Source organism: Hyperolius riggenbachi, chromosome 7, assembly GCF_040937935.1.
Source record: "Hyperolius riggenbachi isolate aHypRig1 chromosome 7, aHypRig1.pri, whole genome shotgun sequence".
NCBI lineage: Eukaryota > Metazoa > Chordata > Amphibia > Anura > Hyperoliidae > Hyperolius > Hyperolius riggenbachi.
This window is the reverse complement of record NC_090652.1, coordinates 212,979,318-213,002,818: the sequence shown is the minus strand read 5'-3', so window position 1 is coordinate 213,002,818 and position 23,501 is coordinate 212,979,318. Positions and strand designations below refer to the sequence as shown.

At 47.2% G+C, this 23,501-nt stretch overlaps 1 protein-coding gene across 4 annotated transcripts in view; it reads right to left on the bottom strand.

Moving 5' to 3' along the window:
• LOC137524808 (aldehyde oxidase 1-like) overlaps window positions 1-23,501 on the bottom strand; it is a 279,754-nt gene that overhangs the window by 90,939 nt on the left and 165,314 nt on the right. For all 4 annotated transcript variants that reach the window (XM_068245130.1, XM_068245132.1, XM_068245133.1 and 1 more), the window contains 4 exons: window positions 21,609-21,726; window positions 17,647-17,766; window positions 1,594-1,690; window positions 470-591 (listed from right to left, as the gene is read on the bottom strand). In XM_068245130.1, the coding sequence (XP_068101231.1) occupies window positions 470-591; window positions 1,594-1,690; window positions 17,647-17,766; window positions 21,609-21,726 (457 nt within the window). The remainder of the gene's footprint in view (window positions 1-469; window positions 592-1,593; window positions 1,691-17,646; window positions 17,767-21,608; window positions 21,727-23,501) is intronic.

Here is a 23,501-nt window from a genome sequence, read left to right as displayed (position 1 = left end):
CGTGTTGCAGCGGCTGTGTTTTCCTCTATAGTGTCAGTCTGCTGCTCTCCCCACCTCTTGCAGAACTCCGGTCCCCGCCTGCCTCCCTTCCCTCCTTGCTGATTAGAGGGAAGGGAGGAGGGCAGGGACCGGAGCTCTGCAGGAGGCGGGGGAGCAGCCGAGACTGACACTACAGATATAAACACAGCCGCACAACGCGGCTGTGATCTATGTCTGATTTCAGAGTGCAGGGGGACATTAGGGGGGTTTGGAATACCAACAGAGGCTGGGCTGTATAGGCAGATCCAGCCTCTGTATTCAGATCACATTCTTCAAACCGACCTCGGGTTCTCTTGAAGCCTATGTCCTAGTACTGCTAAATAGTAAAGCATACATAGTAAATTCACAACCACCTAAATAATGGCTGTAGAAAAAGCCAGATATAAGTTGAGCCATGAATGTAAACTTATTTCATGTTCAAGACACAAACCTGCGCAGTTGTGGGGTCTTGAGTTGATATGTATATGTCATACTCCTCCTCTCTTTTAGGCACAACAAGAACAGAATTTGTTTCTAAATAAAACTGTTCCTGTCCACCAATATGGATCTCCCCTATAAAAACAAACATGTTACAATAAAAAAATACTAATATGAGCCTGGTCCAATTACATTTTTCTCCTAAGTTTTCTCCTAGGACATAATTTTTATCTTCTTTTTAAAATACGTTTTTGAAAAAGTATCAAAAAGTTGGTGAAAAAGAACCGTCAAATTCTGAGTACTTTCTTGCGTTCTGGTGGCTTAAAATAATTTTTTTTATGATGTGAAAATATCACCAAAGAGAAAAAGTGAGTTGGATCGGGCACTATATAATTTATATTATTACCACATAACAAGACCCTATTTCTTAATAATAAATGTGAATTGCACTGACATTACAAAATAGTTACAACATCAGGGTTACACAAGCCAACTTATAAATTTAAGGCCGGTTTAACCCCTAAGTTTAGCAGATCACAAGTAGTGCATCGTACTGCAAAGAACAATCTTCATATGACCCTGCGCCATGGTACGGGGAAGGGTCATATGCATGGCGCCGCCCCCTGGCTAGTGACATACTCCCTGCTCGTCAGGAAGTACATCACAGGTATTGCTTTGGGTCTGCACATGTACGGTGCATTGCACCGAGCTCCGGTCGTTCACACTTGCTGTATTGCCCATTGACTTGCATTGCTGCAAAATCTATGCGCTAGGCACGGTTCATGCGTCAATGTGCTGCAGACTTTGCATCGGGAATGTGGTGGTTTGGATACTTCTGGCACACCGCGTTGCATCACCATATTTATACAAGTTTCCATAGCCTTGCATGGCTCGTGTGGCAGGGATGCAGTGGGGAAGCGTAATGCGGGGCCACCCAGTAGGCAGGTGTGAAAAGGGGCCTCAATGTTTAGATTTCTCCACTTCAATTTGCCGCTAACTATGACGACTATCTGAAACTGCCAAGAAGTTCAAAACCACTTTTTGTGACCTTGGCAACTACTAATTATTCGTCTTCCTGCATGAAGAATAAGTGGTACTTTTATATCATGTGTATATTATACATCACTTTACAAATACCTTCAATGATGTGATCAGCCTTTTTCAAAGCTTCTTCCACGTTCCCGTGTAGAATTTGTCTATCAGGTTGAAAAAACGAATTATGCTTAACAGCATCCTAACGTTGAATAAATAAAAAAAGAGGGTCAACATATAAGTGCATAACTATAAATAAATAATTTTAGTAAAAGAATAAGATCATAAAACTTCATTGTATACCATCATTGTATACCAAAAAAATTGTGAACAGTCCTAGAGGGTTATTGAGAAAGTAAAGACAGTTTTAATTTAATCAATTACAGAAAACATTTTATTTTAGACACACTGGGCCATCTGCAATTCACTTTCGTTCCTGAGTTTGCTCCTAGGAGATAATTTATCATCTTCAATTTAAATTAACTTTTTAGCACTTTGCAATAGAAAAAGTACCACAAAATAGGTGAGAAAGTGCTGTCCACATTATTTTGAGTATTAATTTGCTTGCTGGTGGTTACATAGTTACATAGTTATTTGGGTTGAAAAAAGACATACGTCCATCGAGTTCAACCAGAGAACAAAGTAAAACACCAGCCTGCTCCCTCATCCCTGTTGATCCAGAGGAAGGCGAACAACCACAAGGCATGGTCCAATTAGCCCCAAAAGGGAAAAAAATTCCTTCCCAACTCCAGATCGCAATCAGATAAAATCCCTGGATCAACATCATTGGGCATTACCTAGTAATTATAGCCATGGATGTCTTTCAACGCAAGGAAAGCATCTACGCCCCCTTTAACCCCCCTGGCGGTATAAAAAAATCCGCCAGGAGGGAGCGCCGCAGTTTTTAAAAAAAAAAAAAAATTTCTATATTATGTAGCGAGCCCAGGGCTCGCTACATGATAGCCGCTGCTCAGCGGCATCCCCCCGCCCTCTTCGATCGCCTTCGGCGATCTCCGATCAGGAAATCCCATTCAAAGAACGAGATTTCCTGGAGGGCTTCCCCTGTCGCCATGGCAATGGGGCGGGATGACGTCACCAACGTCATCGACGTCGGGACGTCATTGGGAGTCCCGAACCACCCCTCAGCATTGCCTGGCACTGATTGGCCAGGCAGCACACGGGGTCTGGGGGGGGGGGGGGGCGTGCGGCGCGCCGGATAGCGGCGATCGAGCGCGGGGCGGCGGCGATCGGTGTGCTGACGCAGCTAGCAAAGTGCTAGCTGCGTGCAGCAAAAAAAAATTTAACAAATCGGCCCAGTAGGGCCGTAGAAAACCTCCTGCGCGGCTTACCCCGAACTACGTTCAGGGTTACCGCCAAGGAGGTTAAAGGGGCACTACAGCGAAAAACTGTAAAATTTAAAATATGTGCAAACATATACAAATAAGAAGTACATTTTTTCCAGAGTAAAATAAGCCATAAATTACTTTTCTCCTATGTTGCTGTCACTTACAGTAGGTAGTAGAAATCTGACAGAAGTGACAGGTTTTGGGCTAGTCCATCTCTTTATAGGGGATTTTGAGGGATATATTTATTTTCAAAAGCACTTAGTGAATGGCAGTTGCTGTGTCCAAAAAACTGTGTAGGGAGTAGAGATGTCGCGAACCTCCGATTTTCGGTTCGCGAACCGGGTTCGCGAACTTCCGCGGAAGGTTCGGTTCGCGCAAAAGTTTGCGAACCGCAATACACTTCAATGGGGAGGCGAACTTTGAAAAATAGAAAAAATTATGCAGGCCACAAAAGTGATGGAAAAGATGTTTCAAGGGGTCTAACACCTGGAGGGGGGCATGGCGGAGTGGGATACATGCCAAAAGTCCCGGGGAAAAATCTGGATGTGACGCAAAACAGCGTTTTAAGGGCAGAAATCACATTGAATGCTAAATTGCAGGCCTAACGTGCTTTCAAACATCTTGCATGTGTATACATCAATCAGGGAGTGTAATTAGAGTACTGCTTCACACTGACACACCAAACTCACTGTGTAACGCACCGCAAACAGCTGTTTGTGTAGTGACGGCCATGCTGGACTACTGCGCAACATGGCAAGATTGCTCTTCCTCACTCAGTGATGTCAGGTAATGTGTGACTTCCTTCTCAACTTTCCATGACATTGTTAAAAAGCTTACGTTTTGTTTTTAAATTACATTTTCTACTTGCTGTGTACTTGTTCAGTACCGCTACAATGAGAATCCTGTGGAGGCGGGCAAGTCTGCCATTGTGACCCCGGGTAATGGCCGGGGAATGAGGGGTTTGAATCCGGTGTGGAGCCTGAGCAACGGCTACCACTACACATCCAAGGAGGGCAGCGGGCAGGCATACACGCCCGCCCGCCCCGAGGTAGTGACCAAAAATAACAATACAGGAGGAGGACTTTCGAGGCCCTGCTGTGTATTTGAAATGAATGTACTTTAAATCCTTTAACGAGAACCAGTTATGGCGGGCAAAGATGACACCACATTCCTTTCACGAGAATCATATGGAGGCGGGCAAGTCTGCCATTTGTGACCCCGGGTAATGGCCGGGGAATGAGGGATGGAATCCGATGTGGAGCCTGAGAAACGGCTACCACTACATATCCAAGGAGGGCAGCAGGCAGGCATGCACGCGCGCCCCGAGGTAGTGACCAAAAATAACAATACAGGAGGCGGACTTTCGAGGCCCTGCTGTGTATTTGAAATGAATTCACTTTAAATCCTTTAACGGGAATCCGTTATGGAGGGCAAGTCTGCCATTGTCACCGCGGGGAATGAAGGTTGGATTCCGGCCCGAAGTGGGAGCCTGCTGAGACCCATGCTGTAGCTGCCCTGACCGTGCTTTGCAGACCAGGCATCTGTGGTCAGATGGACCCTTCAGCCAGCGGAAGAAAAACCAAGTCGAAAGCATTTGCCAAGAATGTTTTACGGAGGGCAAGTTTTTTTGCCCTTTTTTTTAAATTTTTTGAAAATGATAGATGGTTGTATTTTTAAATTGTTTGAAAGTTTAGATGGTTGTATTTTTAAATTGTTTGAAAGTTTAGATGGTTGTATTTTTAAATTGTTTAAAAGTGTATCCATTCTTCCTCCCCCCAGCCACGAACAATACCATGGGAACGTGGAGCAGCAGAAGCCCCCTGTGACGGCTGCCGCGGTTGTTCTCTGCGGCTTGTCTTTTGAGGGGTGCTGCTTTTCCTCAGGTGTTCTTGCCATAGCTGTTTGTGCCTTCTCTCCAGGTGCCTTCGTAAAGCACTTGTCCCTACGTGACAGTTGGCCTTTCCACGTCTCAATTTTTGCTGGCAGAGACAACAGATGGCTTTGCTCCGATCTGAGACACACACGTTAAAAAATTTCAAAACCGCTGAGCCCCCCTGGGCTGATGGCGCTACGGTGGCATCAGCAGCTGAGGTTGAAGGGCATGTTGGCTGTCTGGCCATAGCGGGCGATACATGGCGCCGGACACTGCCCCCAGCTGTTTCTGAGGACAAGCTCCCTCTTATATTGCGTTCCGGAGTTGGAGCCTGATCAACGTCTACTACCACACATCCAGGCAAGGAGGGAGGCAGGCAGGCATGCACGCCCGCCCCGAGGTAGTGACCAAAAATAACAATACAGGACTCAGGAGGACCTTTTGCGGCCCTAATTGAAATGAATTAACTTTAAATCCTTTAACGGGAATCCGTTATGGAGGGCAAGTCTGCCATTGTCACCGCGGGGAATAAAAGTTGGATTCCGGCCCGAAGTGGGAGCCTGCTGAGACCCATGCTGTAGCTGCCCTGACCGTGCTTTGCAGACCAGGCATCTGTGGTCAGATGGACCCTTGAGCCAGCGGAAGACCAACCAAGTCGAAAGCATTTGCCAAGAATGTTTTACGGAGGGCAAGTTTTTTTGCCCTTTTTTTAAAAATTTTTGAAAATGATAGATGGTTGTATTTTTAAATTGTTTGAAAGTTTAGATGGTTGTATTTTTAAATTGTTTAAAAGTGTATCCATTCAAGTGCAAGTTATGCACTGACTGCCAGGTATAATGTGCAGTCACAGATGCAGTGAAAGGTATGCAGTGACTGCAAACAGCCGTTTGTGTAGTGACGGCCGTGCTGGACTGGTGCGCACCATGACGAGAGTGCAGGTGATGGTGGCTTTTCAGCCCATATGCTCGCCCGGCTGATGTAGCTGAATGACAGAACAGTGACTGTCCAGCTGATCAAATTTGGTCTGACCACAATGAAGCAACAACCTTATTACCGTATATACTCACATATAAGCTGACCCGCATATAAGCCGACCCCCCCACTTTTACTTAACAAACCAGTAAAAAATGATTGACCCCCATATAAGCCGGGGGTAGGAAATGCTGGCCGCCTTATTCCCCTAGTGTGTCCCAGTATCGCTAGTATAGTGCCCAGTATAGCTAGTATAGTGCCCAGTATAGCTAGTATAGTGCCCAGTATAGCTAGTATAGTGCCCCAGTATAGCTAGTATAGTGTCCATTATAGCTAGTACAGTGCCCAGTGTAGCTAGTATAGTGCCCCAGTATAGCTAGTATAGTGCCCATTATAGCTAGTATAGTGCCCATTATAGCTAGTATAGTGCCCAGTGTAGCTAGTATAGTGCCCAGTGTAGCTAGTATAGTGCCCCAGTATAGCTAGTATAGTGCCCATTATAGCTAGTATAGTGCCCATTATAGCTAGTATAGTGCCCAGTGTAGCTAGTATAGTGCCCATTATAGCTAGTATAGTGCCCCAGTATAGCTAGTATAGTGCCCCAGTATCGCTAGTATAGTGCCCCAGTATCGCTAATATAGTGCCCCAGTATCGCTAGTATAGTGCCCCAGTATCGCTAGGTAGTGCCCCAGTGCCCCCCCGCCTCCCCTCTCCCCCGCGGCCGCCGCTGCTTTTACCTTAGCAGGCGCCACTTCTTCTATTCCCCTCCTCTCTGGCTCCGTAGGACAGCAGCACTCTTCACGGTGGCTGCTGTGATCAGACAGGAAGCAGCGAAGAGCGCGGCTTCCTGTAGCGGCGGTTGCTATGGGAACCGCTCTCTCTCTCTACTGCAGCCGCCGTGAAGAGCGCTGCAGTGATTTACGGAGCCGGACAGGAGGGGAATAGAAGAAGCGGCGCCGGGCAGGTAATTGCAGCGGTAGCGGCGGCCGCGGGGGGGGGGGGGGGGGGGGGGGGCGGGGTGACAGTGCGGGGGGCTCGGACCACCATCACCAGCACCAGACTCGCATTCAAGCCGACCCCCCAACTTTTGACCCCCTTTTTGGGGGTCAAAAATTCGGCTTGTATGCGAGTATATACGGTATCTTTTGTGTGCCACCCCCACCCGAGACACTCAAATAGCCGGCGGTCATTGCTTCATTGTGATGCGCAAGCCCCTTCACCGCGGCAAGGTAATGATCACGAAGGGGGATGGGCACATGTACACGCACCAGAAAAATTAGTGTAGCCAAATTCAGGAATCCGCCTAGAGTCCTGGACCCTGTTGGTAGTGGCGGAGAAGTCAGTCAAGCGGCCTGCAGGCAGAGATGCTGTGTGTGGGGACTGACTTAGTCTTCAGTCGTGCAGTAGCCCTCCGTGATCCATTCCTCATTCATTTTGATAAAGGTCAGGTACTGAACACTGTCGTGACTTAGGCGACTTCTCTTCTCAGTAACTATGCCTCCAGCTGCACTGAAGGTCCTTTCTGACAGGACGCTTGCGGCAGGGCAAGAGAGAAGTTGTATGGCAAATTGGGACAGCTCTGGCCACAGGTCAAGCCTGCGCAACCAGTAGTCCAAGGGTTCATCGTCGCTTTTCGCAGAGTCTACATCCACACTCAAGGCCAGGTAGTCGGCTACCTGCCGGTCCAGGCGTTGGTGGAGGGTGGATCCGGAAGGACTATGGCGAGGAGTTGGACTAAAGAACGTCCGCATGTCCGACATCACCCTGAGATCGCTGGAGCGTCCTGTTCTTGCCTGCGTGGACTTGGGAGGAGGAGGGTTACTGCCAGTGGTACCTTGATTGCGTTGTGCAGCCACATCACCCTTAAATGCATTGTAAAGCATCATCGACAGCTTGTTCTGCAAGTGCTGCATCCTTTCCGCCTTTTGTTGAGTTGCTAAGAGGTCCGCCACTTTGTGCCTGTACCGAGGGTCTAGTAGCGTGGCCACCCAGTACAGGTTATTCGTCTTGAGTTTTTTGATACGGGGGTCCCTCAACAGGCTGGACAACATGAAAGAGGACATCTGCACAAAGCTGGATGCAGACGTACTCTCCATCTCCTCTTGCTCTTCCTCAGTGACGGGACGCAACTCCTCTTCCTCCCCCCAGCCACGAACAATACCACGGGAACGTGGAGCAGCAGAAGCCCCCTGTGATGGCTGCCGCGGTTGTTCTCCTTCCGCCGCCTCTTCCTCCTCCACAGAAACACCTTCCTCATCATCACCATCATCAGAGTCTGACTCCTCTCCTTCCCCACACGACTCCTCTTCTTCCTCCTCCTCCCCCCTCTGTGCTGCCGCCGGTGTTGTGGAAACATCGGGTTCGTGTGTAAATGGCTCCCACGACTCCTGCTGCCCTAACTCTTCTTGTTCACGCTCCTCCACAGCTGTATCCACCACTCTACGCACGGCACGCTACAGGAAGTAGGCGTAGGGGATCAAGTAGCTGATGGTGCCCTCATCGCGACTCACCAGTTTGGTCACCTCCTCAAAGGGCTCCATGACCCTGCATGCATTTCGCATCAGTGTCCAGTTGTTGGGCCACAACATCCCCATCCTCCCAGATTTTGTCCTTGTACTGTAATGATACAGGTACTGGGTGACGGCTTTCTCCTGGTCTAGCAGGCGAGAGAACATCAGCAGGGTGGAATTCCAGCGAGTTGGGCTATCGCAAATCAGGCGTCTCACCGGCAAGTTGATTCTACGCTGAATCTCCGCAAAGCGTGCCATGGCCTTGTAAGAGCGCCTGAAATGCCCACACAACTTCCTGGCCTGTTTCAGGACGTCCTCTAAGCCTTGGTACTTGGACACAAATCTTTGCACGACCAGATTAAGCACATGTGCCATGCAGGGTATGTGTGTCAGCTTTCCCAAATTCAACGCAGCATTGAGATTGCTGCCGTTGTCACACACCACGTTGCCGATCTCAAGCTTGTGCGGGGCCAGCCATTGCTCCACCTGTTTGTTAAGAGCAGCCAGGAGAGCTGCTCCAGTGTGACTCTCCGCTTTCAGGCAAGACATGTCTAAGGCCCAGTGCACACCAAAACCGCTAGCAGATCCGCAATACGCTAGCGGTTTTGGGAGCTGATTTCAGAGCGATTCTAGGTATGTTTAGAGAGGTTTTCTAAACATACCTAGCGGTTTTGCGTGCGTTTTTGTGTAGCAGATTACACATATTGTTACAGTAAAAGCTGTTACTGAACAGCTACTGTAACAAAAATACCTGGCAAACCGCTCTGAACTAGCGTTTTTCAGAGCGGTTTGCGTTTTCCCTATACTTTACATTGAGGATGAAACGCTTCCGAAAACCGCAAACGCGCAGCAGGAGGCGCGTTTGCGGCTTGGAAAAAACCGCAAACCGCCGGTGTGCACCATCCCATTGCAATACATTAGACAAGCGTTTTTAGAGGCGGATGCGGCCGGGCGGATCGCTCCAAAAACCGCTCGGTGTGCACTGGGCCTCACACTGCATGACACCGTCGCACCTGGCATGCAGCATAGGCCCTGGGGTGCTGGGGCTGTGTAGCTGGAGAGGAGATGGCGGCACCAGCCAAGGAGGAGGAGGAGGAGGATGACGACAGCGAAGAGGTGATAGCAGGTGGAGAGGAGGTGGCTGGAGGCCTGCCTGCAAGCCGTGGAGGCGTGACAAGTCGGTCCTCTGCGCAGCCACGTACTCCCTGCTTGCTGCTAGGGCTGATCAGAACAGCTGAATTCCGATTTCGTCGAAATTTCGTGTACCGCATGCGAAAACCGAGTTTCGTGTTCCGAATTTTCGTGTTCCGAGTGCATTTCTATTGAATTAAATAGTGTTAACTTCTGCGGTTAATTGTAAAGCCCCCGTACATGCTATCATTACCAAATTTGCCATGTTTATTAAGCAGATGAGTAGGAACATGGTAAAAAAAATTTTTTGTAAAAGGGGTTATAGTTTTTGAGCAAATAGATTTCAAAGTTTCATAAGAAAAATGTTTTTTAAACTGTGTAAAATGACACTGCTGCAGAACAGGTTACTGCATTCCGAGTTCTGTATACATATTGTATACATTTCATGAAAACAGACAGCGTGGGGTCCCCCCTCCCAAGCCTCCTTAACCCCTTGTCCCCCATGCAGGCTGGGATAGCCAGAATGCGGAGTCCCGGCCACGTGGGGCTTCGCACCCTGAGCTATACCAGCCCGCATGGTCCATGGTATGGGGGGGCTCTGGAGGAGAGGGGCGGCCAACCTCCCCCTCTCCTCCAGAGCCCTTGTCCAATCCATGGACAAGGGGCTCTTCCCCACCTCCGGTGCCCCAGGAGGAGGTGGGGGCCGCCGACGTCCTGGGGGGTTCATGGTGCCATCCGGGGTTCCCCTTTAACAAGCGGACCCCGGAAGCTGCCCCCTCCCCAGGAGAAATGAGTATAGGGGTACACGGTACCCCTTACCCATTTCAGCAGAGTTAAAAAAATAAATAAAAACACGACAACGAAAAAAGTCCTTTATTGTTCTAAATTAACCAGGGATACTTACCTTGCGATAATCTCACGCCAGTAACCTCAGGAGTGGTCCCACGCCAGTATCCTCTTATGACATCCCACCTCCCTCCCACACTGACGAACTCCCACCACTGAATGGTCACAGTCAGCCTTTGCATCTGTATAGCAGAGGCTGAGAACACGAAAATGTTGCGTTTAAAACAAGAAATTTCGGCAAACAGTGATGCAATCAAAATGGCCACTGGGAAATCCCCGATCGCTGGAGGCCACACTAGAATGGCGAAACCAGTGATTTTTCACATAGATGGTGGGTCCAGGTGACCAGAGCAGGAGGTGCTCTAATCCCCTGAACCCACCCATTCATGTGAAATAACGCGTATTCTGACACTCTGAGGTGGCCTCCGGGGAACGGGGATTCCCCAGCAGCCATTTTGTTTATGACACTGTTTGCCGAAAATTCTTGTTTTAGCAAGCAATTTTCGTGTTTCTAGCTTATGCAATACAGATTGCAGAGGCTGTCTACAGCCATTCATCCCCAGGAGTTCTGCAGGATCAGCAGGTGCGCGGGACCTCCTAAGAGGATAGAGGGGGGCACAGTGCAGGAAGGTGGGAAAGTGGGCACAGAGCGGCGGGGAGAGGGGAAAGCCTCCCCTCCCTCACCTAGGGCCCCCCCTTGCGCACTCCCCCCCCCCCCCCACCTCCAGAATTCCAGCCAGCCAGTGGAACGGCTTACCGAGAGCGATAGCTCTGTGTGCCGCTGGTCTGGTATTCTGCACTGACACTGTCCAATCACGCTCTCGCAGTACTTCCTGTGAGAGCGTAATTGGACAATGCAATGCAGGAGACCAGACCAGCAGCGGCACACAGAGCTCTTCTCTCGGTAAGTGATTCCCGCTCGCTGCCAAGTTTCCAAGTTTAGGTAGGCAGGTATATAGGTGTCCCCAGTATAGATATACCCAGGTCTATAGGTGTCCCCAGTTTAGGTAGGCAGGTCACCAGTTAGTGGGGGCCCCCATGCTGGAAGGGGGGCAGTGGGCACAGAGTGGCGGGGAGGAGTGGAAGCCTTCCCCCCTCCCTCACCTAGGGTCCCCCTTCCGTGCTCCCCCTCCAAAATTGCAGCCAGCAGCGGCAGCGAGCGGGAATCACTTACCGAGAGAAGAGCACTGTGTGCCGCTGCTGGTCTGGTCTCCTGCATTGCATTGTCCAATTACGCTCTCACAGGAAGTACTGCGAGAGCGTGATTGGACAGTGTCAGTGCAGAATACCAGACCAGCGGCACACAGAGCTATCGCTCTCGGTAAGCCGTTCCGCTGGCTGGCTGGAATTCTGGAGGTGAGGGGGAGTGCGCAAGGGGGGGCCCTAGGTGAGGGAGGGGAGGCTTCCCCCCCTCCCCGCCGCTCTGTGCCCACTTTCCCACCTTCCTGCGCTGTGCCCCCCTCTATCCTCTTAGGAGGTCCCGCGCACCTGCCGATCCTGCAGAACTCCTGGGGATGAATGGCTGGTTTCGCCACTCTAGTGTGGCCTCCAGCGATCGGGGATTTCCCAGTGGCCATTTTGATTGCATCACTGTTTGCCGAAATTTATTGTTTTAAAGGCAAAATTTTCGTGTTCTCAGCCTCTGCTATACAGATGCAGAGGCTGACTGTGACCATTCAGTGGTGGGAGTTCGTCAGTGTGGGAGGGAGGTGGGATGTCATAAGAGGATACTGACGTGGGACCACTCCTGAGGTTACTGGCGTGAGATTATCCCAAGGTAAGTATCCCTGGTTAATTTAGAACAATAAAGGACTTTTTTCATTGTCGTGCTTTTATTTCTTTTTTTAACTCTGCTGAAATGGGTAAGGGGTACCGTGTACCCCTATACTCATTTCTCCTGGGGAGGGGGCGGCTTCCGGAGTCCGCTTGTTAAAGGGGAACCCCGGATGGCACCATGAACCCCCCAGGACGTCGGCGGCCCCCACCTCCTCCTGGGGCACCGGAGGTGGGGAAGAGCCCCTTGTCCATGGATTGGACAAGGGCTCTGGGGGAGAGGGGGAGGTTGGCCGCCCCTCTCCTCCAGACCCCCCCCCCATACCATGGACCATGCGGGCTGGTATAGCTCAGGGTGCGAAGCCCCACGTGGCCGGGACTCCGCATTCTGGCTATCCCAGCCTGCATGGGGGACAAGGGGTTAAGGAGGCTTGGGAGGGGGGACCCCACGCTGTCTGTTTTCATGAAATGTATACAATATGTATACAGAACTCGGAATGCAGTAACCTGTTCTGCAGCAGTGTCATTTTGCACAGTTTAAAAAACATTTTTCCTATGAAACTTTAAAATCGATTTTTTCAAAAACTATAAGGTCTTTTCACAATTTTTTTTTTTACCATGTTCCTACTCATCTGCTTATCATACATGCCAAATTTGGTGATGATAGCATGTAAGGGGGCTTTACAATTAACCATGGAATTTAGCACTATTGACTTCAATGTAAACGCGAATTCGGTACTCGGAATTGCCGAATTTTCGGGTTTCGAGAGCTTACTCGGAACTGCCAAATTCCAATGGCAAACTCGAAATTCGGAATCCGAGAGCTCAGCCCTACTTGCTGCCATCGGTCACCAGGTTGACCCAATGGGCTGTGTATGTAATGTAGTGGCCCTGCCCGTGCTTGGCAGACCAGGCATCCGTGGTCAGGTGGACCCTTGACCCAACGCTATGTGCCAGAGATGACACCACTTGCCTCTCAACTGCACGGTACAGTTTGGGTATGGCCTTTTGTGAAAAAGAATTGCGGCCTGGTATATTCCACTGCAGTGTACCAATGGACACAAACTTACGTAAAGCCTCCGACTCCACCAGCTTGTATGGTAATAGCTGGTGAGCTAGTAGTTCCGCCACGCCAGCTGTCAGACGCCGGTGAAGAGGGTGACTGGCAAACATTTGCTTCTTACGCTCAAATACTTCCTTCACGGACAGCTGGGTACTGCTGTGGGCAGAGGAGAAGGAACCGCTCAAGGGAAGAGGCGGTGTGGAGGAGGGTGGCTGTGAAGGTGCAAGGGAGAAAGTGGATGAAGATGATGCACCTGAAGGAGGAAGAGGAGAAGGAGGGTGGCTTGTCTTTTGAGGGGTGCTGCTTTTCCTCAGGTGTTCTTGCCATAGCTGTTTGTGCCTTCTCTCCAGGTGCCATCATAAGGCACTTGTCCCTACGTGAGAGTTGGCCTTTCCACGGCTCAATTTTTGCTGGCAGAGACAACAGATGGCTTTGCTCCGATCTGAGACACACACGTTAAAAAATTTCCAAACCGCTGAGCCCCCCTGGGCTGATGGCGCTACGGTGGCATCAGCAGCTGACGTTGAAGGGCATGTTGGCTGTCTGGCCATAGCTGGCGATACATGGCGCCGGACACTGCCCCCAGCTGTTTCTGAGGACGAGCTCCCTCTGCTTCTATCATGGAGTCGTCTCCTCCTAGTCCTCTCTGAATCCTCCTCTGAACTGTCCCCCTGGTCATCTCCTCTACCGGGAACATATGTGGTATCCGTATAATCGTCATCATAATCCTCCTGGCCAGCTGCGCTTTCCTCAGAAACCTCCTCAACTGCACCAACTTCAGGTGGTCTATCATCCACATCCACACACGTTACGTCCATACTATCGCCACCTAACTCAGACGTAGGAGGTGGTGTACCTGCGCCTTCTTGTTGTTGCAGTAGTGGCTGTGAATCGGTGATTTCACCACCACCACCACCAAATAACTCCTGCGAAGTGTCAAATGCAGCGGATGTGGTGCTTGTTGTAGCGCTGGTGGCTGCGGGAGATGAGGTGTTCTGTGTTAAATACTCAATCACCTCCTCACGATTTTGGGAAGTGATGGCACGTGCCTTCTTCTGAGCACTGTATTTTGGTACAGGTCCGCACGAAATCACAGCAACACCACCTCGCACAGACCTGCCGGTGCCTGGTGGCCTTCCTCTGCCTCTACATCTTCCTCTACCTGGTTTGTCCATTTTGTCCATCTCGGGGGGATGCTAGGTATATGCAGTGAGCTGGGTTAACTCAACACAACAGGTAGTTATGTGCACTGATGAGGTGGGTTAAGTAAACGCAACAGGTAGTAGGTATATGCAGTGAGCTGGGTTCACTCAACACAACAGGTAGTAGGTATATGCAGTGAGCTGGGTTCACTCAACACTACAGGTAGTTATGTGCAGTGATGAGGTGGGTTAAGTAAACACAACAGGTAGTAGTAGGATGCAGTGAGCTGGGTTCACTCAACACAAAGCTAGGTATATGCAGTGATGAGGTGGGTTAAGTAAACACAACAGGTAGTAGGTATATGCAGTGAGCTGGGTTCACTCAACACTACAGGTAGTTATGTGCAGTGATGAGGTGGGTTAAGTAAACACAACAGGTAGTAGGTATATGCAGTGAGCTGGGTTCACTCAACACAAAAGGTAGTAGGTATATGCAGTGAGCTGGGTTTACTCAACACAACAGGTAGTAGGTATATGCAGTGAGCTGGGTTCACTCAACACAACAGGTAGTTATGTGCAGTGATGAGGTGGGTTAAGTAAACACAACAGGTAGTAGTAGGATGCAGTGAGCTGGGTTCACTCAACACAAAGCTAGGTATATGCAGTGATGAGGTGGGTTAAGTAAACAAAACAGGTAGTAGGTATATGCAGTGAGCTGGGTTCACTCAACACTACAGGTAGTTATGTGCAGTGATGAGGTGGGTTAAGTAAACACAACAGGTAGTAGGTATATGCAGTGAGCTGGGTTCACTCAACACAACAGGTAGTTATGTGCAGTGATGAGGTGGGTTAAGTAAACACAACAGGTAGTAGGTATATGCAGTGAGCTGGGTTCACTCAGCACAACAGGTAGTAGGTATATGCAGTGAGCTGGGTTCACTCAACACTACAGGTAGTAGGTATATGCAGTGAGCTGGGTTCACTCAACACAACAGGTAGTAGGTATATGCAGTGAGCTGGGTTCACTCAACACAACAGGTAGTAGGTATATGCAGTGAGCTGGGTTCACTCAACACTACAGGTAGTTATGTGCAGTGATGAGGTGGGTTAAGTAAACACAACAGGTAGTAGTAGGATGCAGTGAGCTGGGTTCACTCAACACAAAGCTAGGTATATGCAGTGATGAGGTGGGTTAAGTAAACACAACAGGTAGTAGGTATATGCAGTGAGCTGGGTTCACTCAACACTACAGGTAGTTATGTGCAGTGATGAGGTGGGTTAAGTAAACACAACAGGTAGTAGTAGGATGCAGTGAGCTGGATTCACTCAACACAAAGCTAGGTATATTCAGTGATGAGGTGGGTTAAGTAAACACAACAGGTAGTAGGTATATGCAGTGAGCTGGGTTTACTCAACACAACAGGTAGTTATGTGCAGTGATGAGGTGGGTTAAGTAAACACAACAGGTAGTAGGTATATGCAGTGAGCTGGGTTCACTCAACACAACAGGTAGTAGGTATATGCAGTGAGCTGGGTTTACTCAACACAACAGGTAGTAGGTATATGCAGTGAGCTGGGTTCACTCAACACAACAGGTAGTTATGTGCAGTGATGAGGTGGGTTAAGTAAACACAACAGGTAGTAGTAGGATGCAGTGAGCTGGGTTCACTCAACACAACAGGTAGTAGGTATATGCAGTGATGAGGTGGGTTAAGTAAACACAACAGGTAGTAGGTATATGCAGTGAGCTGGGTTTACTCAACACAACAGGTAGTAGGTATATGCAGTGAGCTGGGTTCACTCAACACTACAGGTAGTTATGTGCAGTGATGAGGTGGGTTAAGTAAACACAACAGGTAGTAGGTATATGCAGTGAGCTGGGTTCACTCAACACTACAGGAAGTTATGTGCAGTGATGAGGTGGGTTAAGTAAACACAACAGGTAGTAGGTATATGCAGTGAGCTGGGTTCACTCAACACAACAGGTAGTTATGTGCAGTGATGAGGTGGGTTAAGTAAACACAACAGGTAGTAGGTATATGCAGTGAGCTGGGTTCACTCAACACAACAGGTAGTAGGTATATGCAGTGAGCTGGGTTCACTCAACACTACAGGTAGTAGGTATATGCAGTGAGCTGGGTTCACTCAACACAACAGGTAGTAGGTATATGCAGTGAGCTGGGTTCACTCAACACTACAGGTAGTAGGTATATGCAGTGAGCTGGGTTCACTCAACACTACAGGTAGTTATGTGCAGTGATGAGGTGGGTTAAGTAAACACAACAGGTAGTAGTAGGATGCAGTGAGCTGGGTTCACTCAACACAAAGCTAGGTATATGCAGTGATGAGGTGGGTTAAGTAAACACAACAGGTAGTAGGTATATGCAGTGAGCTGGGTTCACTCAACACAACAGGTAGTAGGTATATGCAGTGAGCTGGGTTCACTCAACACTACAGGTAGTTATGTGCAGTGATGAGGTGGGTTAAGTAAACACAACAGGTAGTAGTAGGATGCAGTGAGCTGGGTTCACTCAACACAAAACTAGGTATATGCAGTGATGAGGTGGGTTAAGTAAACAAAACAGGTAGTAGGTATATGCAGTGAGCTGGGTTCACTCAACACAACAGGTAGTAGGTGGGGGTAAGCATTACCAAAGTGGGCTTCCTCCATGCTATATGTGTAAGGGGGAGTGGTGGTGCTCGCTGTGCTATATTAGTGGTACTCTAGACACTGCCTGCAGCGAGTGGAGTGTCAGCTCTTCTGCCTAGACGTTTACTGGGACTATATAGGCTGTCAGTGCCGAGCTGTTGTCTTACTGGCTGAAGTATGATAGTATTTATAATAATCAACAATGTAGCTACTGGGAGTTGTCAGTGAGCATAGTGTGACAGCAAGTAGTGTAAGAGTCTGTAAGTTTCTAACAGGGCATGACTGGAGGGATCAGCCTCTGCTATTGCAGGGGGGCCCAGAGCTGTTTTGGGGCTTCAACTACTAAACCTTCCCTTCATCCGATACAGGGGACTATACTTCAGCACAGGTGTTTTTGTGGCTACACTTGTTATGGGAAAACAGACCTCACGCAGTCCCGATGCTTCAATAATTCAAAGGGGGGCAATTTCCCCAGGGCCCCAGAGCCTGGAGGGGCCCTCCAAGGTGTCCTCCTAACCCAACTTAACTGTGCTCCCTGATGTCCCCCATTATAACTAGAACCGGCCCTGACCTCCAAGGCCTACAGGGGACTGGAGGAAGCCTCAGGTAAGTTCAGTATTCCATTTCTGAAGTCTGTTCAGTATCACTTTCAAAACAAAACATGGTATCCTAATTGTGAGTGACAAAGCTTTAGAACATACGGTATACATGAAAGCTGTACAAAATTAGAAAAAGGTGTATAATGGATATTGATGAGCTTTGTTTAACTTAAATGTCAGACAGGTAGTTTTGTATTTGTACGTTTTTTAAAAAGCATGTGGTGTAATGTGGGATTCTAATGCAGCTAAATACCTCCACAGAGAGGATGGGCACCAGCTCTTCATAGTTGATTTTCACTTTAGCAGTTGCTCTTCTTGCATGCTCAGGTGTATCAGCAACCACAGCGCAGATTATTTGTCCTACACACAATACCTGCAAGAGAAGTCCAGAAAGGATGAAGAGGCAGCCCTCACTAGCTCACACAGAAAACTATTAACACATCTAGTTTAAAGGGAACCTGAGATGAGAGACATATGGAAGCTAACATTTCCTTTTAAGCAATGCACATTGCCTAGCTGTCTTGCTTATCCTCTGTCTCTAATGCTTTTAGTCTCTGAATAAGCATATAGATCAGATGTCTCGGAGGTCTGGAACCCACTAGAGCATTTTTTTTGAGCGTTTAGGGAGCACTTTCAATCACTAGTAATTTCCCTAAATCAAGTTAACACGCCTTGGGCTTGATTCACTAAACCATGATAACTGATATCACAGTCGCGCTAGCATTTTGCACTCATTAAAACGCACGTAACGTTTTTGGGGCTTGATTCACTAAACCGTGATAACTCATTTCATGGGCATTTTTCGTGTTTTTGCGCAATGACAAATTTTTGCACGAAAATTTGACATTTCGCATGCAATCGTGAATTTTCGTAAATTCGTGAAAACGCGCACAAAAACGGCCATGATATGAATTATCACGGTTTAGTGAATCAAGCCCTTTCCTAACGTGGATTTTCACACAAACGCGCTTTTTGCGTGAAATTCACGTTTGCGCGTGAAAAAGTTACGCGCATTTTAACGTGCACAAAACGCTGACGCAAACGTGATATCAGTTATCACAGTTTAGTGATTCAAGCCCCTTATCAGAGTAGCATAGCGAGCACTACGAACTTATGCCTGCTAATTGGCAAGGGCACTCGTCCTGCCCTGAGCCCCTGCAAGTTCGTAGCATTTGCTATGCTACTCTGCTAAGGCGTGTTAACTTTGATAGCATGCGATAACTTTGAATTAACTTTGATAGCGTGTGATAACTTTGATAGGGTGTGATAACTTTGTAATAACTTTGATAGCGTGTGATAACTTTGTAATAACTTTGATAACTTTGTAATAACTTTGATAGCGTGTGATAACTTTGTGATAACTTGATAACATGTGATAACTTTGTGATAACTTTGATAGCGTGTGATAACTTTGTAATAACTTTGATAGCTTGTGATAACTTTGATAGCGTGTGATAACTTGATAGCGTGTGATAACGTTGTGATAACTTGATAGCGTGCGATGACTTTGATAGCGTGTGATAACTTTGTGATAACTTTGATAACTTTGTGATAACTTGATAGCGTGTGATAGCTTAATAGCGTGTGATAACTGTGTGATAACTTTGATAGCAGGTGATAACTTGGTGATAACTTTGATAGCGTGTGATAACTTTGATAACATATGATATTTGTCTTATCACGGTTTAGTGAATCAAGCCCAAGGTGTGTATACTGTAAGTCCCTGTGCACAGGCTGTTTTTGGAAGCCAATGTCCTCCATTGCTGCATCTGTTTTGAATGCAAGTTGTGTAGATGCACATCTTTGCAGCTGGTCAATTCGGGGTGCAGTCTATATTTGAAAGCACTGCCATTCCCTCCTGTTGGGCAAAAATGTAAGTTTACTTGTGGCTAGCTGCATTCATGTGTATCAGTTTGCATTCAATTTATTTAGATTAGGGATTAGTGCATAGTTTGCATCTGATTTGCATTCACTGTGTCTATAAGTCCGTGGGGGGATCTGCACACCTCTGTTGGTTTCATTTAATTTTCAGCCTAGGAAGGCTGCCTATTTCTTCCTGTTCTTTGGAAAAAATGTGTAAACTATTTATAGGCTAGCAGCTTTAGGTTTTAACTATGTGTAGTTGTCAGTGTTAGGTTTCTTCTGAGAGGGCATGTCATCGTCGTGGAAGAGTCTAGTATTGAACAATCTGTGCACAGGCTGTTTTTGAAGTCAATGTCCTCCTTTGATGCATCTGTTTTGAATGCAAATAATGTAAGTTGCTGTAAGTAAGCTGGTCAATTTGGGTGCGCTGCCATTCTCTCCTATTGTAATCAAAATCTATGCAAATGAAAAAAATACTAAAGCAAGTGTCCACTGCTCAAGTTATCATTCAAAATGTAAACATTACACTCAAAAGGTTTGTGAAATGTCCACCCTGCCATTAGTAATGATGACCACCATGCATTCTAGCAGTGCAGTAATCATTTTATAAATGCAGCAATATTTTATATTGCAATATTAATTGTGTATTTAATTGGTGTGGATTTAGCATAACTGCATTATACGCAGGTTTCTCCTTTAACCCTTGGCTAGGGACTCTTGCAATGTCTGTACCTGTCATTGACAGTCTCTGGCGAGATACATCTTGTCATGGGTGTGATTAAAACAAACATAATGGTGACATCAGCTGCTGCAAGCTTGTCTTATAGTCTATGTGCTGTGTCTTCATAGTTGTGGCTGAATCATATCACTCCTAAATACTTTAAAGTGCCACTCCTTACCTGAGATTGCCATTGCTACAGCCCACCTCCTTTGTTTCATCCAGATTACTGTGTGGCCAGAGCGGGAGGAAATGAGCAAGCATGAACTTTCATGCTCGCTCATCTCTCAATATGGTCAGTGAGATGCTAACAATTCTGGCTTGTATGCAACGTTAATGCAAATTGTATGCAGCTCAGAACTGAGCCAATCAAAACTGGCAAGAAATGTGATTAGCCAAATTCCAAGTTGCATAACATTATTAGCATCTCTTTGAACATCTCCACTCGCTCCATGATCTGTATCTGCCCATAATCCAGTAATGCTCTTCTAAATGCTTCCTGAACAACATCAGTGCCCTGGCAGCTGCAGCAATATAAAGGTGGTTAGGCAAACACTGCTCCTGGCTATGGATGAGCGAAAAATTCAACTTCAGGTGGAGTTTCCTGCTACATAGGAAATAGAATATAAGATTTCTCATGGATGAATCATAATTACAGTATTTTATGGGGTGGTCAACCATCACAGAGGTAGTATTATCAAGTAATCCAATAAATAATGTTAATTTTATGTTTAATACATTACTATTTAGCACGTTCAACTGCTTTTCAAAAGCCCCCCCCCCCCCCCCAAAAAAAAAAATGTCAAGTTGAGGGCCTGTTAGAGGGGTCAGTTGCCTTGCAGAATAATTCTGCATCTCAACTTACTGCACATATAATTCTATGGGCTAGTTCACAGTACTGCACTGTAACGGATTGTGTTATTCTAACTCGCCGCTAGCAGGCTTTGTATTAAAGTTTATGTCCAGTCTTTCTTGCAGTTCACACACATTATAACACGTGCATTATGCAACTGACCACTGTAAACCTCCCTGGCGGCATATTAAAAACCGGCAGGGGGACAGCGCAGCCGTTTTTTTGATTTTTTTTTTAAATCATGTAGCAAGCCTAGGGCTCGCTACATGATAGCCGCTGCTCAGCGGCATCCCCCCAGCCCCGCCGATCGCCTCCGGGGATAGGCAATCAAGAAATCCCGTTCAAAGAACGGGATTTCCTGGAGGGCTTCCCCCGTCGCCATGGCGACGGGGCGGGATGACGTCACCGACGTCATGGACGTCGTGACGTCCAAGGGAGTCCCGATCCACCCCTTGCCGCTGCCTGGCGCTGATAGGCCAGGCAGCGCAGGGGTCTAGGGGGGGGGGGCTGTGCTGTGACGCGGAATGCGACGAATCAGCGCGGGGCGGCGGCGATCGAAGTGCTGACGCAGCTAGCAAAGTGCTAGCTGCGTTCAGCAAAAAAAAAATTACTCAAATCGGCCCAGCGGGGCCTGAGAAAACCTCCTGCGCGGTTTACCCCGAACTACGTTCGGGGTTACCGCCAGAAAGGTTAACCGAGGCTAAAAATAAAAACACAAAATTCTGTTTTTCTTAAATTTCATTTCCAAAAAGCACGGGTTGTAATTCTTTTTAGAGTGTACCTCCTCCTCTGAGAACAATGGTCCCTGTCCAGAAATGTCATTTATTCCAGGCACATCTTTTGATCTTATGACATCAACCACTCCAGGAACTTTGAGGGCCTCAGAGTCATCTATTGACCTATAAAGAATAAAAGTGTATGTTATTATGGTTCTGAAAGAATAACGCAGCGCTTCCCTCACATTCATTATTAGCATGTCTAAACCTCACCTGAAATCCAATAATTTGCAGTTAACAGCAAATAGGGAAACAAATCGTAATATATAAATATTAAAGCGCTTACTTTTGACGCTGCATCAAAAGTAAGCGATTCAACATTTGCATATTACGATTTTCTGGAATGGTAGTGTCACATCTCAACAGTGTTATAGCCAGCTGTGTTAATTTCCTGCATAGAGAAAAATACTTTTTAAGGATGCAGAGAATGGATGGCAAAGGTGGCAGCAGGTATGGGCAGACATATTAATTCACGGTAGATGATCTCCTATGAAGACTGAAGGACCATTAAACATGCAGAAGGAATAGGTAGAGCATTGCACTTTTATGTAATAACTGGATGACCTCTTACAGAAATGCAATAGTTAAAAATACTACACATCAACTTTTAGAACAGTCATAATAGTCAAGGTTTTTCAAACCACTCTTCAAGTCGTTACAAAAGTGCAGGTTTTCTAGCTCAACAGAACGATAGAATCTAAGAATGTATTTCAATCTCCAAGTGTAACGTTTTATATTTATCATTAAACCACGTTTTTATTCATCAGGTACTCCTATATCAACTGGTTGTTCAGGTTTTCTGCACATCCATAGCAATTTATAACTCAAGACACATTCTAAATGGACATTTTTAACCACACAGTTCCCCATTGAGTTGTTTTGAACCAAAGCAGTAGCTGTGCTTTCTCCAGGCAGGTACACCACTCCTGCACTCACCAATAGCTGTACAACAAAAATAAAGTCTTTGGACGTGCTAACCAGGGTGCTAAGTAGGTTAGCATCGAATTTCTGAATCAGATCGCGCGCTAAGTACCGTGCGCAAAGTTTTGCGCGCGCAAAGTCCTATGCGCGCGCTAAGTCCCATAGGCTTTAATGGGCACTTCGTGCGGAGTGCCCTGCGCTCTGTGCAGTGCATAGTTACATAGTTACATAGTTACATAGTTATTTTGGTTGAAAAAAGACATACGTCCATCAAGTTCAACCAGTATAAAGTACAACACCAGCCTGCTCCCTCACATATCCCTGTTGATCCAGAGGAAGGCGAAAAAACCCTTACAAGGCATAGTCCAATTAGCCCCTAAAGGGAAAAATTCCTTCCCGACTCCAGATGGCAATCAGATAAAATCCCTGGATCAACATCATTAGGCATTACCTAGTAATTGTAGCCATGGATGTCTTTCAACGCAAGGAAAGCATCTAAGCCCCCTTTAAATGCAGGTATAGAGTTTGCCATAACGACTTCCTGTGGCAATGCATTCCACATCTTAATCACTCTAACTGTAAAGAACCCTTTCCTAAATAAATGGCTAAAACGTTTTTCCTTCATGCGCAGATCATGTCCTCTAGTCCTTTGAGAAGGCCTAGGGACAAAAAGCTCATCCGCCAAGGTATTATATTGCCCTCTGATGTATTTATACATGTTAATTAGATCCCCTCTAAGGGGTCTTTTCTCTAGACTAAATAAACCCAGTTTATCTAACCTTTCTCGATAAGTGAGACCTTCCATCGCACGCATCAATTTTGTTGCTCGTCTCTGCACCTGCTCTAAAACTGCAATATCTTTTTTGTAATGTGGTGCCCAGAACTGAATTCCATATTCCAGATGTGGCCTTACTAGAGAGTTAAATAGGGGCAATATTATGCTAGCATCTCGAGTTTTTATTTCCCTTTTAATGCAT